The sequence below is a fragment of the Mercurialis annua genome, linkage group LG1-X, assembly GCF_937616625.2.
Source record: "Mercurialis annua linkage group LG1-X, ddMerAnnu1.2, whole genome shotgun sequence".
Lineage (NCBI taxonomy): Eukaryota > Viridiplantae > Streptophyta > Magnoliopsida > Malpighiales > Euphorbiaceae > Mercurialis > Mercurialis annua.
Genome location: NC_065570.1, coordinates 5659929 through 5671532, shown reverse-complemented (window position 1 = coordinate 5671532; position 11604 = coordinate 5659929). Strand labels below are relative to the sequence as shown.

The 11604-nt window shown below is 30.2% G+C and overlaps 2 protein-coding genes across 3 annotated transcripts; both read left to right on the top strand.

Moving 5' to 3' along the window:
* Positions 1-5865: 5865 nt before the first annotated feature.
* On the top strand, positions 5866-10162 carry LOC126655392 (probable serine/threonine-protein kinase PBL8). The gene is made up of 6 exons (XM_050349572.2): positions 5866-6183; positions 6509-6858; positions 6950-7085; positions 8636-8772; positions 8857-8980; positions 9459-10162. Exons 1-6 carry the CDS (start codon positions 6132-6134, stop codon positions 9941-9943), a joined length of 1284 nt encoding a protein of 427 aa, XP_050205529.1. The 5' UTR covers positions 5866-6131; the 3' UTR covers positions 9944-10162.
* Positions 10163-10498: 336 nt separating this feature from the next.
* LOC126655400 (uncharacterized) lies at positions 10499-11399 on the top strand. 2 transcript variants are annotated; one of them, XR_007633008.2, is made up of 3 exons: positions 10499-10677; positions 10787-11176; positions 11230-11399. XR_007633008.2 is itself a non-coding variant. In XM_050349583.2 (2 exons), the coding sequence occupies exons 1-2, from the start codon at positions 10620-10622 to the stop codon at positions 11095-11097; spliced, it is 369 nt and encodes a 122-aa protein (XP_050205540.1). In that variant the 5' UTR covers positions 10499-10619; the 3' UTR covers positions 11098-11399. The 2 variants fall into 2 exon arrangements, 1 of the variants encoding a protein (XP_050205540.1); XM_050349583.2 differs by having other exon boundaries at positions 10787-11399.
* Positions 11400-11604: the final 205 nt, after the last annotated feature.

The window sequence follows — 11604 nt, the reverse complement described above, 5'->3', positions numbered from 1 at the left end:
TGCTTCTGTCAAATTTTGGGCCTGTTCTTGATTTGTTGTTTAGTTTGAGTAATAACAATCCAGCCCAATTTGTATTCAATTATTACTAATGGATGATTCTCATATCTATCCAGCTTGAATAAAAATATTTTTATAATTTCTATTTTTAAAAGGTATTGTAATACATAATTTTTATTATTTTTCAAGTTATATAAACAATTTATTCAATATGTATTTTTTGTTTATCAATTATAAAAATTATTTTTAAAAGTACCATTTTCATTAATTTTAAATTTAAATAACTATTTGTAATTTTTTTACTTTTAAAATAATTTATATTAATATGAGTTCATTATTTATGTAATTTTTCTGGGTTAACTACATATAAAATTATGACATTTATACCAAATTTCAAAAATAACATGACCTTTAAAATGTGTCAATTCTAGACACCACATTTTGTTTCTTTTCAAAAGTATCATCGGTAATTTTTAATGGCGTTTTTTCTGACGTGACAGACCCATCGGATGTCCAAGTTAGCGAAGATTTAATTATTTAAAAAAAATTAAATATGTGTGCATGTTATTTTTGAAAGAAAAAAATAAAAGGTGGTGTCTAAAATTAACATATTTTAAAAATCGTGTTAATTTTGAAATTTTGTATAAAAATAGTAATCCTATAAGTAATTAACCTTTATTTTTTATAATGACTAGCATGAAAGAAGTATAGATTATTAATTACAATAAATTCTACCAAATGTTTTAGTTTTTTTTTAACAAAAGCTAAAATTTCAATTAATAATAACGAAAATTACATGAACGGTTTCTCAACATACTGAGTCAACTATTCTAGAAAAGATGATGAGAGCTGTAAAAATACAGTCATCGACTATGGCTAAACTAACCACCAAGGGTCACCCAAATTTATAGACTAAAACTAGATCTAATAATAAAATTTAGATTTATTGAACCTTCTAAGGAAGTCTAACTTCGAATGCACGACTGATCACATCTTCTGTGATACATTTGTTCTCTTAAAGATTAACAACAACATCGATATTAACGCAAAACATATCTGTACTTGATGAAATCCGTTATAAGATGCTGCCTATAATTGTTTCAGAGATCCAAGTCGTTTGCACCGCAAAAAACAATTTCATCTCCAAAAATAAAAAAAACTACTCTTAATTTCAATTAAATTAGATCTAATCTCAATTAAAATATTATGGTAGAAAATAATTTTTAAATGTAGATCAAATAGAGCAATTTATTCTATATATTTATATATATAGAATATATTAGTTGTGTAGAGTTTTTTGTCCACTAAAAATAAACATAATTCAACATCAGTTTTAATTATTGATGTTTCTCAATCCTTTTCGTTGAGGAAAATTGAAGAAGAAACATTGTTATCATCATCAACCAATCTCTATCCAAAATCCATTATTCGATTCTTCCATAAAGCCATATCAAATTAGGTTATTTATCTTTATTTTTCTTCCTTAAAATGGATCTTAATTTGAGCCTTTTTAAAGAAATTTTCAAATCAGAAAATAAATCTTTATTATTTACTCAAATCAGTAATTCAGAAAATGAACATAACTAACTTTCAATTGATTGGATATGATTTTAGGTGGATTTATTATGTGATACGGTTGAATTAAGAGTGTTGCCATGTCAACGATTTGCTGAGTTGGTAGCGATGTAGCATGCATGTTGACAAAAAAAATAGTTCGATTTAAAAATTGGTTACAAAAAATTCTACATATGCTAAAAAACGGATTAAATTTCCCGATTTTTAATTTTTTTTTGGATATAACTGACAAAATTTGTATAGGTTTGATATTTTTTTAGCGATTAAGCCTTGTTAAAATAAAGTTAATTTATATTTAGTACAAATTAGTCTATTTTTTTAAAAAAAGTTGTCTTATATAATATCGACATTTTTTTAATAATATAAAAATAACTTAAATAAATAAAAACATTACTAAAGTTAGTATAATAATTCTAGAATTACTAATTTTAAATATTAGCGAGTATAAAATTTATAAAAAGATCAACAATAAAAAAACCAGTTATAATATTATTACCTATAATTTAAATAATAAAAAAATCAAACATGAGCGATTTGTATGTGCGGTGTGCCAATAACAGTACAAATAATTATTATATTATTATGTTAATAAGTATCCATCAGTCCCATAAAGATATAAAATAATGGTTGTTCAAGGATTAAAGTATTCATTAGTTATGAGTTATATATTCAAATATTTTTATATTGCCCTTAATTTTTTTTTAAGAGTGAAGCATTATAAATCTACTATATTTAATGCACATGTAATAAAATTAGGCTAATAGTTTAAAAAACCCTCCAGCTTTTCCCCTTTTTGTTTGCAACATAACGTACTAAAATCACCGATTACACTCAAATCCGCACCTTTTATTTTTAATTGTCCCCTCAAACATTAAATTGACCCCTTTTTACTTGAAAAAAATTTCAAATCAATATTTTATATTTTAAATAGCGGTTAATGTTGTATTTAAAATAAGACTCTTCTTCCCTACAAATTTAAAATTCAATTTATTTAATACAACATATATTATTATGTTATAAATATTTTTTTTATTTAATTATAACACTGAGAACTATTTAGAATATATATTAAAATATAAAATATTGAAAAAGAGGTCAATTTGATGTTTGAGAGTGCAATTGAAACTAAAAGGTGCAATTTTTTATGCTTAAGGGTGCAATTGAAAATAAAAGATGTGAATTTGGATGAAATCGGCGATTTTACGATGTTAGGGTGCAAACGAAAATGGGCTAAAAAGTTGAGATTTTTTCAGACCATTAGCATTATGAGGGTAGTTTGATAATTTTATTCTAAATTTATACTATATATAAAAGCACGATGGAGGAAGAACAGACACATTTATAAAAATATTTATTTTATTTTATAAAATATACTTATTAATTACAAAACTATTAAATAATAATTATAACTAGAGTACTAATTAAAATAAACTACTTATAATACAAATTCAAGATGATTGTCTAGAGTATTAAGTATAACAGACTACTCTAAATGTTCGATAATTAATTATTATTTAATCATATATCATTCTAATTAAGATAAATTATTTTTAATAAAACTGTTAATATAATAATTAGATTAGCGTACCTTTTTAAAACATCTAGAATACTTATTAGGATAAATTACTTCTAATAGATTACTTTTAACATCTAGAATACTTAGTAGTTTTTATTTGTATTCCTCATAAAATAAACTATTTCTGATAAATATAATTATTTGACGAGTTATATTATGTGCCACATGTGAAATACGGAAAGTGACATTAATTATTAATAAATATGGTTATTTTTATGAGACAAAAATGTAGATTAATTTGATTAAAATTGTATCTTTTTGATCTACACATTTCATTTTACAATGAACGGTGTAGATCGTGAACATGACCCCTTCAAATTCAAAGTGAACTTGAAGGGATCCCAATCCCTCTTCTTTCTATAAAAATAGAATAAAAAGGGATTGAGATCCCCTCAAGTCACCGTTCATTGTAAACGAACGGTGTAGATTAATTTGATTAAAATTGTATTTTTTTATCTACACCGTTCATTTTACAATGAACGGTTTAGATCGTGAACATGACCCCCTTAAGTTCAAAATGAACTTGAGGGTATCCCAATCCCTTTTTATTCTATTTTTGTAGAAAGAAGAGAGTAATAATTATCTAATAGTGCTAACCGTTGAGTGACAACCCTGTATAATCGGAATTACACACATATGGCTGTCCTGAATAAATATTGTAGCAATATTTTTTAAGAACATTTTAATATTTTATATTGATAATCTTTTAAAATTAAATCAAATTTAGTAATTAAATTTACTTATTTTATAATATTATTTTATTTGTTTATCATGTTAATGTAATTGATTTTTTTTTACAGTTTTTAACTTTTTTTTTATAAATTTTATACTTAATAAAAATATAGTTAATTATTTTTGAGATATTTAATAATTTATTTTATTTAAATTATTAAAAGATATTGTTATTGTAAAATATAATTTTTTTAATTTTAAATTAGTTGCTATTAAAATAAATTAAAAAATTTAATTAAACTTTATTTTAATAATTAAGTTTTTTTACAATATTTTTGTTTGCACGGGGATAAAAATAGTTAAATACTTAAAAATTGATAGTTAATAGTATATTTTTAAAATATACACTAGTAATTATGACCTTTGAATGAATAATTTTTTTTCTCAAATATAGAAATTAATAAAAAATAAAAATAAATAAAAACTCTCTCTCTCTCTCTACAATTTTTGTTCTCATTTCTCTCTAAAAAAAGTCTCTTCTTCTTTATCTTTTAGACGGTAGGAGGAGATGATTTTTCAGGTTAACTACAAAATCATCATCTCTCCGCCCATAATACTAATTATTATAGATCTAGTGTAATTGTTTTAATTCAATAAATCTTAGTTTAAAGTATAGTTTTTAATTTGGGTCTTGTTGATTACCTTCTTTGCTTAGATTTCTTAGATCTTACAATAAATTTTAGTGTTTGTTTGAGCTTTAATTTTAAAAGTCTTGTAGATTTAAGAAATTAAAACGGTATGGGTCTATCTTTTTAAAATTTAAATGAAGATGAAGATCGATGATCGGAAATAGTAGGTTTCAAAGGATCAAGTGTATTGAATGGAAGATCAGAAAAGGAAAATATCGAAACACTCTCTCAACGGAATCGTTGTGTTAAAGTTTAAGGATTTATGTCTAGAATTTTTTTGTTTTTTTCGATTATTTTTTAGTTGTATCTTTATTGTTGTCTATTATTTTTATTTTAATCTTTAAAAAATTATATATAGGTTCTTTGTTATATGACTTTCACGTTTTATAATTTGAATTTTTATAATCAATTCTATCGTTTGGAAGAAAAAAATAAAAAAATAGAACCATTTGAAGAGAAAAAGCCAATGAATGAGACCAAAGAAGTAGAAATAACTACCAACTGCCACTGTAAATTGAAAACTAGAAACAAGAGAAAGGAAACAGAACAACAGGCGCATGAAAAGAAGAGATTTTTTTGATATATCTACTCATCAAAACTGGTCCTACCCACCTTTTCAACACCCAATTACATTTTCTTTTACCATTTTCGTACCCCCACTCCCTGCTAATTCAATCAAGAAAAAAAAACTTCAAATTGCATTTAAATTGAATTTGATAAGGCGTTTTCTAGTTTGAATATAATTACGAGTTCAAACTATATTTATGTATGGAAAGGCGGATTTAGTCGAAAAGGATCGGCCGACTCCCCTTGTCGATTATTTTTAAGAATTAGTAATACAACATTACTACAATAAAGATGATTCTTTTTTGTATGAACCACTCTTACAAGTGATAGTTGCATTTTCTGAAACTCTACTTAAACTGTTTGTGTTACTCTTTTTTTTGTTTTTTTTTAAATAGCCGAATGCGAAAATTCAACTTTTATAAAGTTGGATTCTGGTTTCGCATGCATGTATGCAGATATAAGATTTGGGACTGGAATTTATCTCCCGCCCCAAAATTATACGGTTCAAATAAAAATTAGTATGAATTAAAAAAAAAGACTTTAAAATATCATCAAATTTTATACCAAAAAAATAAAGTTAAATCAAGAAAAAAGAACAAAGAAAAAGATAGAAACTTTTTCTTTACTTTATCGGAATTTGATTACTGTATTACACATTAAATACTCTTTAAATCATAAATCTTTTTCTTTTTCTGTTCTTTATCAGTATGTGTCTCTGATGCAATTCATGGCTTGACTAATATTAAAGGATAATATTTAATTTTTACTATTAAAAGACACAATACAGCCACACTGTGTCTGTGTCTGTGTCTGTGTGTGTGCCATTTAAAAAAAGAAAAAAATATTTTAAGTAAGAGAAAAAAAAAGGAGCTAGAACCCCTAAAGAATGAGAGTCTGCTACACTAGTAGTATTACACCATCACTACCACTAGTTCTAGCTGAGCAACTGCCTGTACTTTTGATTTTTGCATCAGTTTCTACTGCTATTACAACTACATTCAGTCACTTTCAGACCAACCAACACCAACTGTTTCAACTGAATCATCAGTATAATCATGGGCAATTGTGGAACTAGAGAGGAATCTGCTGTTGTCTCCAATGCTCAAGGTTTTTTTTGAACCTACCCTTTTGTTTTTCTTGCTCAGATCTGTGTTTTTTTTCTGTATTTCTGTTGCTAAATTAGCTTTTTTGAAAAAAATTGTGTGTTGGGTTTTGTAAAAGGTTTTGAATTTAGTTTCTGGTGTGATTTATGTTGTTGGGTTTTTGTGCATTATTCTTTTTGAAAGTGTAGAATTGAATTCTGGGTTTGATTTGGATTTTAAAAAACTGACTCACATGTGGTAAATTTCAAGTCTTTTTTTAGATTCTTTTTGTGTAGTGAGTTTGTGGATTTAATTTGGATTTAAGGGTTTCTTGTTTTTGTTATGAGCAGTTCAACAGCAGCTTCACCACATGTTATCATCATCTTCTTCAGTTAAAAATGGTATTGATAAGAAGCATAACAGGTCTATATCAGATCTGAGTGATCCTACTTCTACTCCAAGGAACTTTGAGGATTCTAGGAAGAATTCTCTTCTTTATACTCATGTTATTGCCTTCACTTTGTATGAGCTCGAGACAATAACTAAGAGCTTTCGTTCTGATTATATTCTGGGAGAGGGTGGGTTTGGGACTGTGTACAAAGGCTACATTGATGAGAATGTTAGGGTTGGTCTTAAATCTCTTCCTGTTGCTGTCAAGGTTTTGAACAAGGAGGGTCTTCAGGGCCACCGCGAATGGCTTGTATGTTGTCCCTTGTCATTTTTAGCCATTTCCGTAAATTTTGAACTATTGGATTGCTCGTTTTCTTCTCACTTTATGAATATTATTGCAGACGGAAGTCAACTTTTTGGGGCAGCTTAGGCATCCTAATCTGGTCAAGTTGATTGGATATTGTTGCGAGGATGATCATAGATTACTTGTTTATGAGTTCATGTTCAGAGGAAGCCTCGAGAATCACCTTTTTCGAAGTATGTTTTTTCTTCTCTTTCATCCCTCTTTTTGTCATCTATTTGCTTTGCTCTTCGTATATTGCCTTTGTTTGATGCAATTGCCCTATCTTTATTTTTGGACAAATTATGCATGTTTTTAATAATACAGGGTAAAAGAAAGTCTACATGAATTTTGTTTACAGAGGTTTTCTCTCGTTCAAAGTATAGGATTTTACTTCTGAAAGATGTGTCCTTTGCATTTGCTTTTCGTAATTTCCATAGCATAGCAATTGTTGCAAACTTTATCGCATTATAAACACTAGGATCGACGGTTTCCTTCTTGCATTCAAGATAATCTTGGCTGTCTCACCGGTCACCATACATTCCTTACAATTTTGTAAAGAAGAACATTATTTTTTCTAGCTTTGTTATCCCCCCCCAGCTCCACTGATATCTTGCAACAGTTATCTAAAGTAGTCTCAGTATTCACAATATTTTCTTAGATATTTATTATGAAATTTAGGATTCCATTGGAAGTTTTATTATGCATATAACCTTGAGTTGTCCTGTTGCGCTCCTACATTATAAACATTCAGGGTTCATAGGACGCAAACGGGTAAGTGTGGTCTTAAGTGTGGGCTCTTTCATCAGTCCCGGTACTTCTTTGCTGTCCCTGGTGTTGATTCTTTTGCAATCTTTGTAGCATTTGTTTGTATTTTTCCCTTACAAAGTTTTGTTTGTTTAACAATCTTCAGTTTTGCTTATTTTTGATGATCCTATGCCCAATTCTAAACTCTTAGCTTTTTTGAATGATTAAAATTAAATGAAGTAAAACAAGCAACTACTTCTTGTAAGTTTCTCATTAAATGGCCGTCACAAGGATTAATTGGTGTAGCAAGGTGAACCTGATGTTGGCATTAGTCATGTACAACTGAAACAAAAAGTGATACTATAATCTAACTAAAGCTTAAATTGAGGGACAAATTATGCCAAGTTCAAAAGGTTCACTTAAACATTTCATGCATGCATTATTACCATCCACCACATGCTTCAAATGGATTATTTAGATAATATCTATTTGTTGTTACTCTATAATCATAGTCCTTCAACTTGAATTTACAGACAAAATACTTACAATAGAAGAATATGTCTTGTCCTGGTCCCTTATGCATAAGTTCTGAGCTATCTACTTGGAAGAAGATGAACGGCACACTTATTTTTAACTTCATAATGATGAATTCGTTCTACCTTCTTTTGAGTATAGTATTTATTTCTCCTTTCCAAATTGATAGTAAGAAATTTAGTTTATCGAGATAAAATGATTTAATTTGTAAAAAAAAATAATAATCCAAAAGTACCTAGTTTTGTGCAAAATTTATAAAGGAGGAATTGAAGTAATAATTAATAGGGCCACATACGATATTTAATCACTTAAATAATGTTTTATAGTATATAATCTGGGACAAAAAAGTTCAAATAATGGCTATCAATTTTGGAGGGAGGGAATTTTAATTAGTACCTAAATTTTATTTTAACTTTTCTTTTGTGTGAGCTAACTTGAATTTGTTTTGCCTGCCTGCTTTTTTCAGAAGCAACTGTTCCACTGCCTTGGGGTACGAGAATGATGATTGCTCTTGGAGCAGCTAAAGGGCTTGCATTTCTTCACAATGCTGAAACGCCAGTAATATATCGGGACTTCAAGACCTCCAACATTTTATTGGACTCTGTAAGTGGTGATTCTTATGTTATTATCTTGTGGTGCATTAATACTCCTCTACTCGACTGACAGTAGTTCCCTATGCAACCTCAGGATTATACAACCAAGTTATCTGATTTTGGACTTGCAAAAGCTGGACCACAAGGTGACGAGACTCATGTATCAACCCGGGTCATGGGCACCTACGGTTATGCTGCCCCTGAATACGTAATGACCGGTAAGTCTTTTAGAAGTAGTTAAATGTCATGGTATTTTGTTTAATATCATGCCATTCAAAAGGATGAGTTGTTTTTTCATATTCTGGAAAGCTTTGGTCTTGAATGTCTGGTTTACTTGAATGACAAAACAGGAAATTTGAAAGCAAATACTAGTGAATTAGAATGAAAGAGAAACACAAAATATGATCAGTAATCAAATGCTCAAATGCGATACAATAATATCTAAATTTAATAGTGATTCTAGATGCCTTGCTATACAAAGTATGTGATGCACACTCAAATCCCTAGTGATTATCTATCAATAGCAGACATTTAGAACTACTTGGAGCTCATAGGATTATGAAAAATAAGGTTTATTCACTATCACCCAATGAGATTAGGTCGAAGTATTACGTGAAGATTCATGGTGTCTGTGCATATGTATCTTCCATGTGCGAGATTTTTATGTTTTATGAATGAAATCTGTATTATATGCAGGTCACCTTACTGCAAGAAGTGATGTGTACAGTTTTGGAGTTGTTCTTCTAGAGCTACTAACAGGAAGGAAGTCCGTCGACAAGACAAGACCCAGCAAGGAGCAGAGCTTGGTCGATTGGGCGCGTCCAAAGTTGAACGACAAGAGAAAATTGCTGCAAATAATTGACCCTAGATTAGAGACTCAATACTCCGTAAGAGCAGCACAGAAAGCCTGCAGCTTAGCGTATTATTGTTTGAGCCAGAATCCCAAGGCAAGGCCCTTGATGAGCGACGTAGTTGAAACTTTGGAACCTCTACAATGCAGTAACGATACTGAAGTCTCATCATCATTGGCCTTTGCAGGAAGCGCAGCATTTGCAATGGGAGGAGTTGCTGACTATCGTATGCGTCGTAGATTTGCCAATAACGTTGGCCCTGGTTCAAATTGTCGATCGCCTAATCCTAATTGCTCCCCAGGTGGTCCTGCGGCTTGCAGGGTTAGATGAGCAATATGTATTCGTTGTCGTCTTCCTCCCCCCACCCAACTGTCTCTGAGAATGACATAATCTGATTGTTAAGTGATGAGTGCATTTGCTTCTTGGCTCTTCCTGTAAATTCTGTCTTTTGATCTCCAAGCAGCTGGTAATTGTTGCTGCCTGACTTTGTGCTTTGTATTACTTAGTGAAGTTTTTGTTTCAGCAATGAGAAATGCCAAATGAACGTAACCATTGTCGTCCGAGAAAACTTTATGCCAAATGCTCGGGTTAATGCATCGACCCCGCAATACGATATGTTGATCCATTTATGATCACATGAACACGATTGACCTAAAACCTAATTCGTTATTTTTTCGTGTTGGACGAATTGTGTTCCGTGTTATGATTCATTTTGACATCTTATGAAACAGTAACCGTTTTCTCAGCTTGAGGATGGCCTACAATTTATCCTAAGATAAATCTCACTCACTTTCTTATAATTGGTGCGTACTAAACAATTTTGTCCCCATCATTAGTTAGGCATGATTCCATAGTAAAAATATCCATTGATTGACCAATTACTCTTCTCCACAACTCTAAACCACACATTTTTTATTCTTCAATAAAGCTTTCTTTGGCTGCTTGTGATTCTTCATTATGTGTCCGTATTGTGCATTATGCAGTTTTTAGGATCCAAAAATATACCATGAAGAAACTACTACTATTACTTCTTATGATTCTTCACTTGATCATTGCTACTTCAGGTATACCGTGTACTGTTTTTATTTTATTTTATCTAGAATTTCAATCTCGATTAGTAGATTTCTTCGCTAGCTAACGTGTTGAATGCAATTGCTCGTCGTTATTACGCAGCTGAAGTACTGTTGCCACTAAATGCATCATCAGCAGGAGTAGGCGAATTCAAGCCGGTTCAACCGGTGGAGTACCGGCTAATTGAGGCGTCGATGATGATAGGGAACGATACCATAACTGGGCAGCCGCGGCGAAGAAGGTTAGAACCTTATCAGGTGTGTTTAGTATGCAAGTGCTGTGCTGAAGCATCTGCAACTACATGTTCTTCTATGCCTTGCTGCTTTGGTATTGATTGTCAGCTACCAAATAAGCCTTTTGGGGTTTGTGCTTTTGTACCTAAGACTTGCAATTGTACTTCTTGTCCTGCTTAGCCCTCAAACTTTTCTTTTCGTTGCGAATTCTACTCAGAATCAGATTCTCTTTGCCATTGTTTGAACCTGATACAGATATGTATAAAATTACGGATTCTCATTTTATAGTTACGGATGTTTAGTGGCATATATATGGATTGTACAGAAGTTCTTCTTCTTCTTCTTCTTGGTTCTTGCTGGTATGATATTATGAATATTGGGAATTGTAGGATATTTATTGCTCTTTTTGGTTGAATTGGAGTGTATATATATCTACTTGTGTGTTTCTAATTCTATATAATATCATTTGATTATCCATGATTGATCTGATGGAACAAGCTTGGAAATTAATACTAAGTCACGTAGCACGTACACGGATGGGAAAACGGGACACTTGTACACAAACACGGAGAAACAATATCATTTTAAAGTTTTTTATGTTAAAAATAACATTTTATGTCCAAAAGAATGAGTTCCCAATATGTAAACGTTGATTGAATGAAGAGAAGAGTAAGAAAATAAGCGAAA

Coding starts and splice junctions, on each gene's coding strand:
- LOC126655392 (XM_050349572.2), top strand. CDS start 6,132: ATGGGCAATTGTGGAACTAGAGAGGAATCTGCTGTTGTCTCCAATGCT. Junction 6,859..6,949: donor AGGGCCACCGCGAATGGCTT/GTATGTTGTCCC, acceptor ATATTATTGCAG/ACGGAAGTCAACTTTTTGGG. Junction 8,773..8,856: donor CCAACATTTTATTGGACTCT/GTAAGTGGTGAT, acceptor ATGCAACCTCAG/GATTATACAACCAAGTTATC.
- LOC126655400 (XM_050349583.2), top strand. CDS start 10,620: ATGAAGAAACTACTACTATTACTTCTTATGATTCTTCACTTGATCATT. Junction 10,678..10,786: donor CTTGATCATTGCTACTTCAG/GTATACCGTGTA, acceptor GTTATTACGCAG/CTGAAGTACTGTTGCCACTA.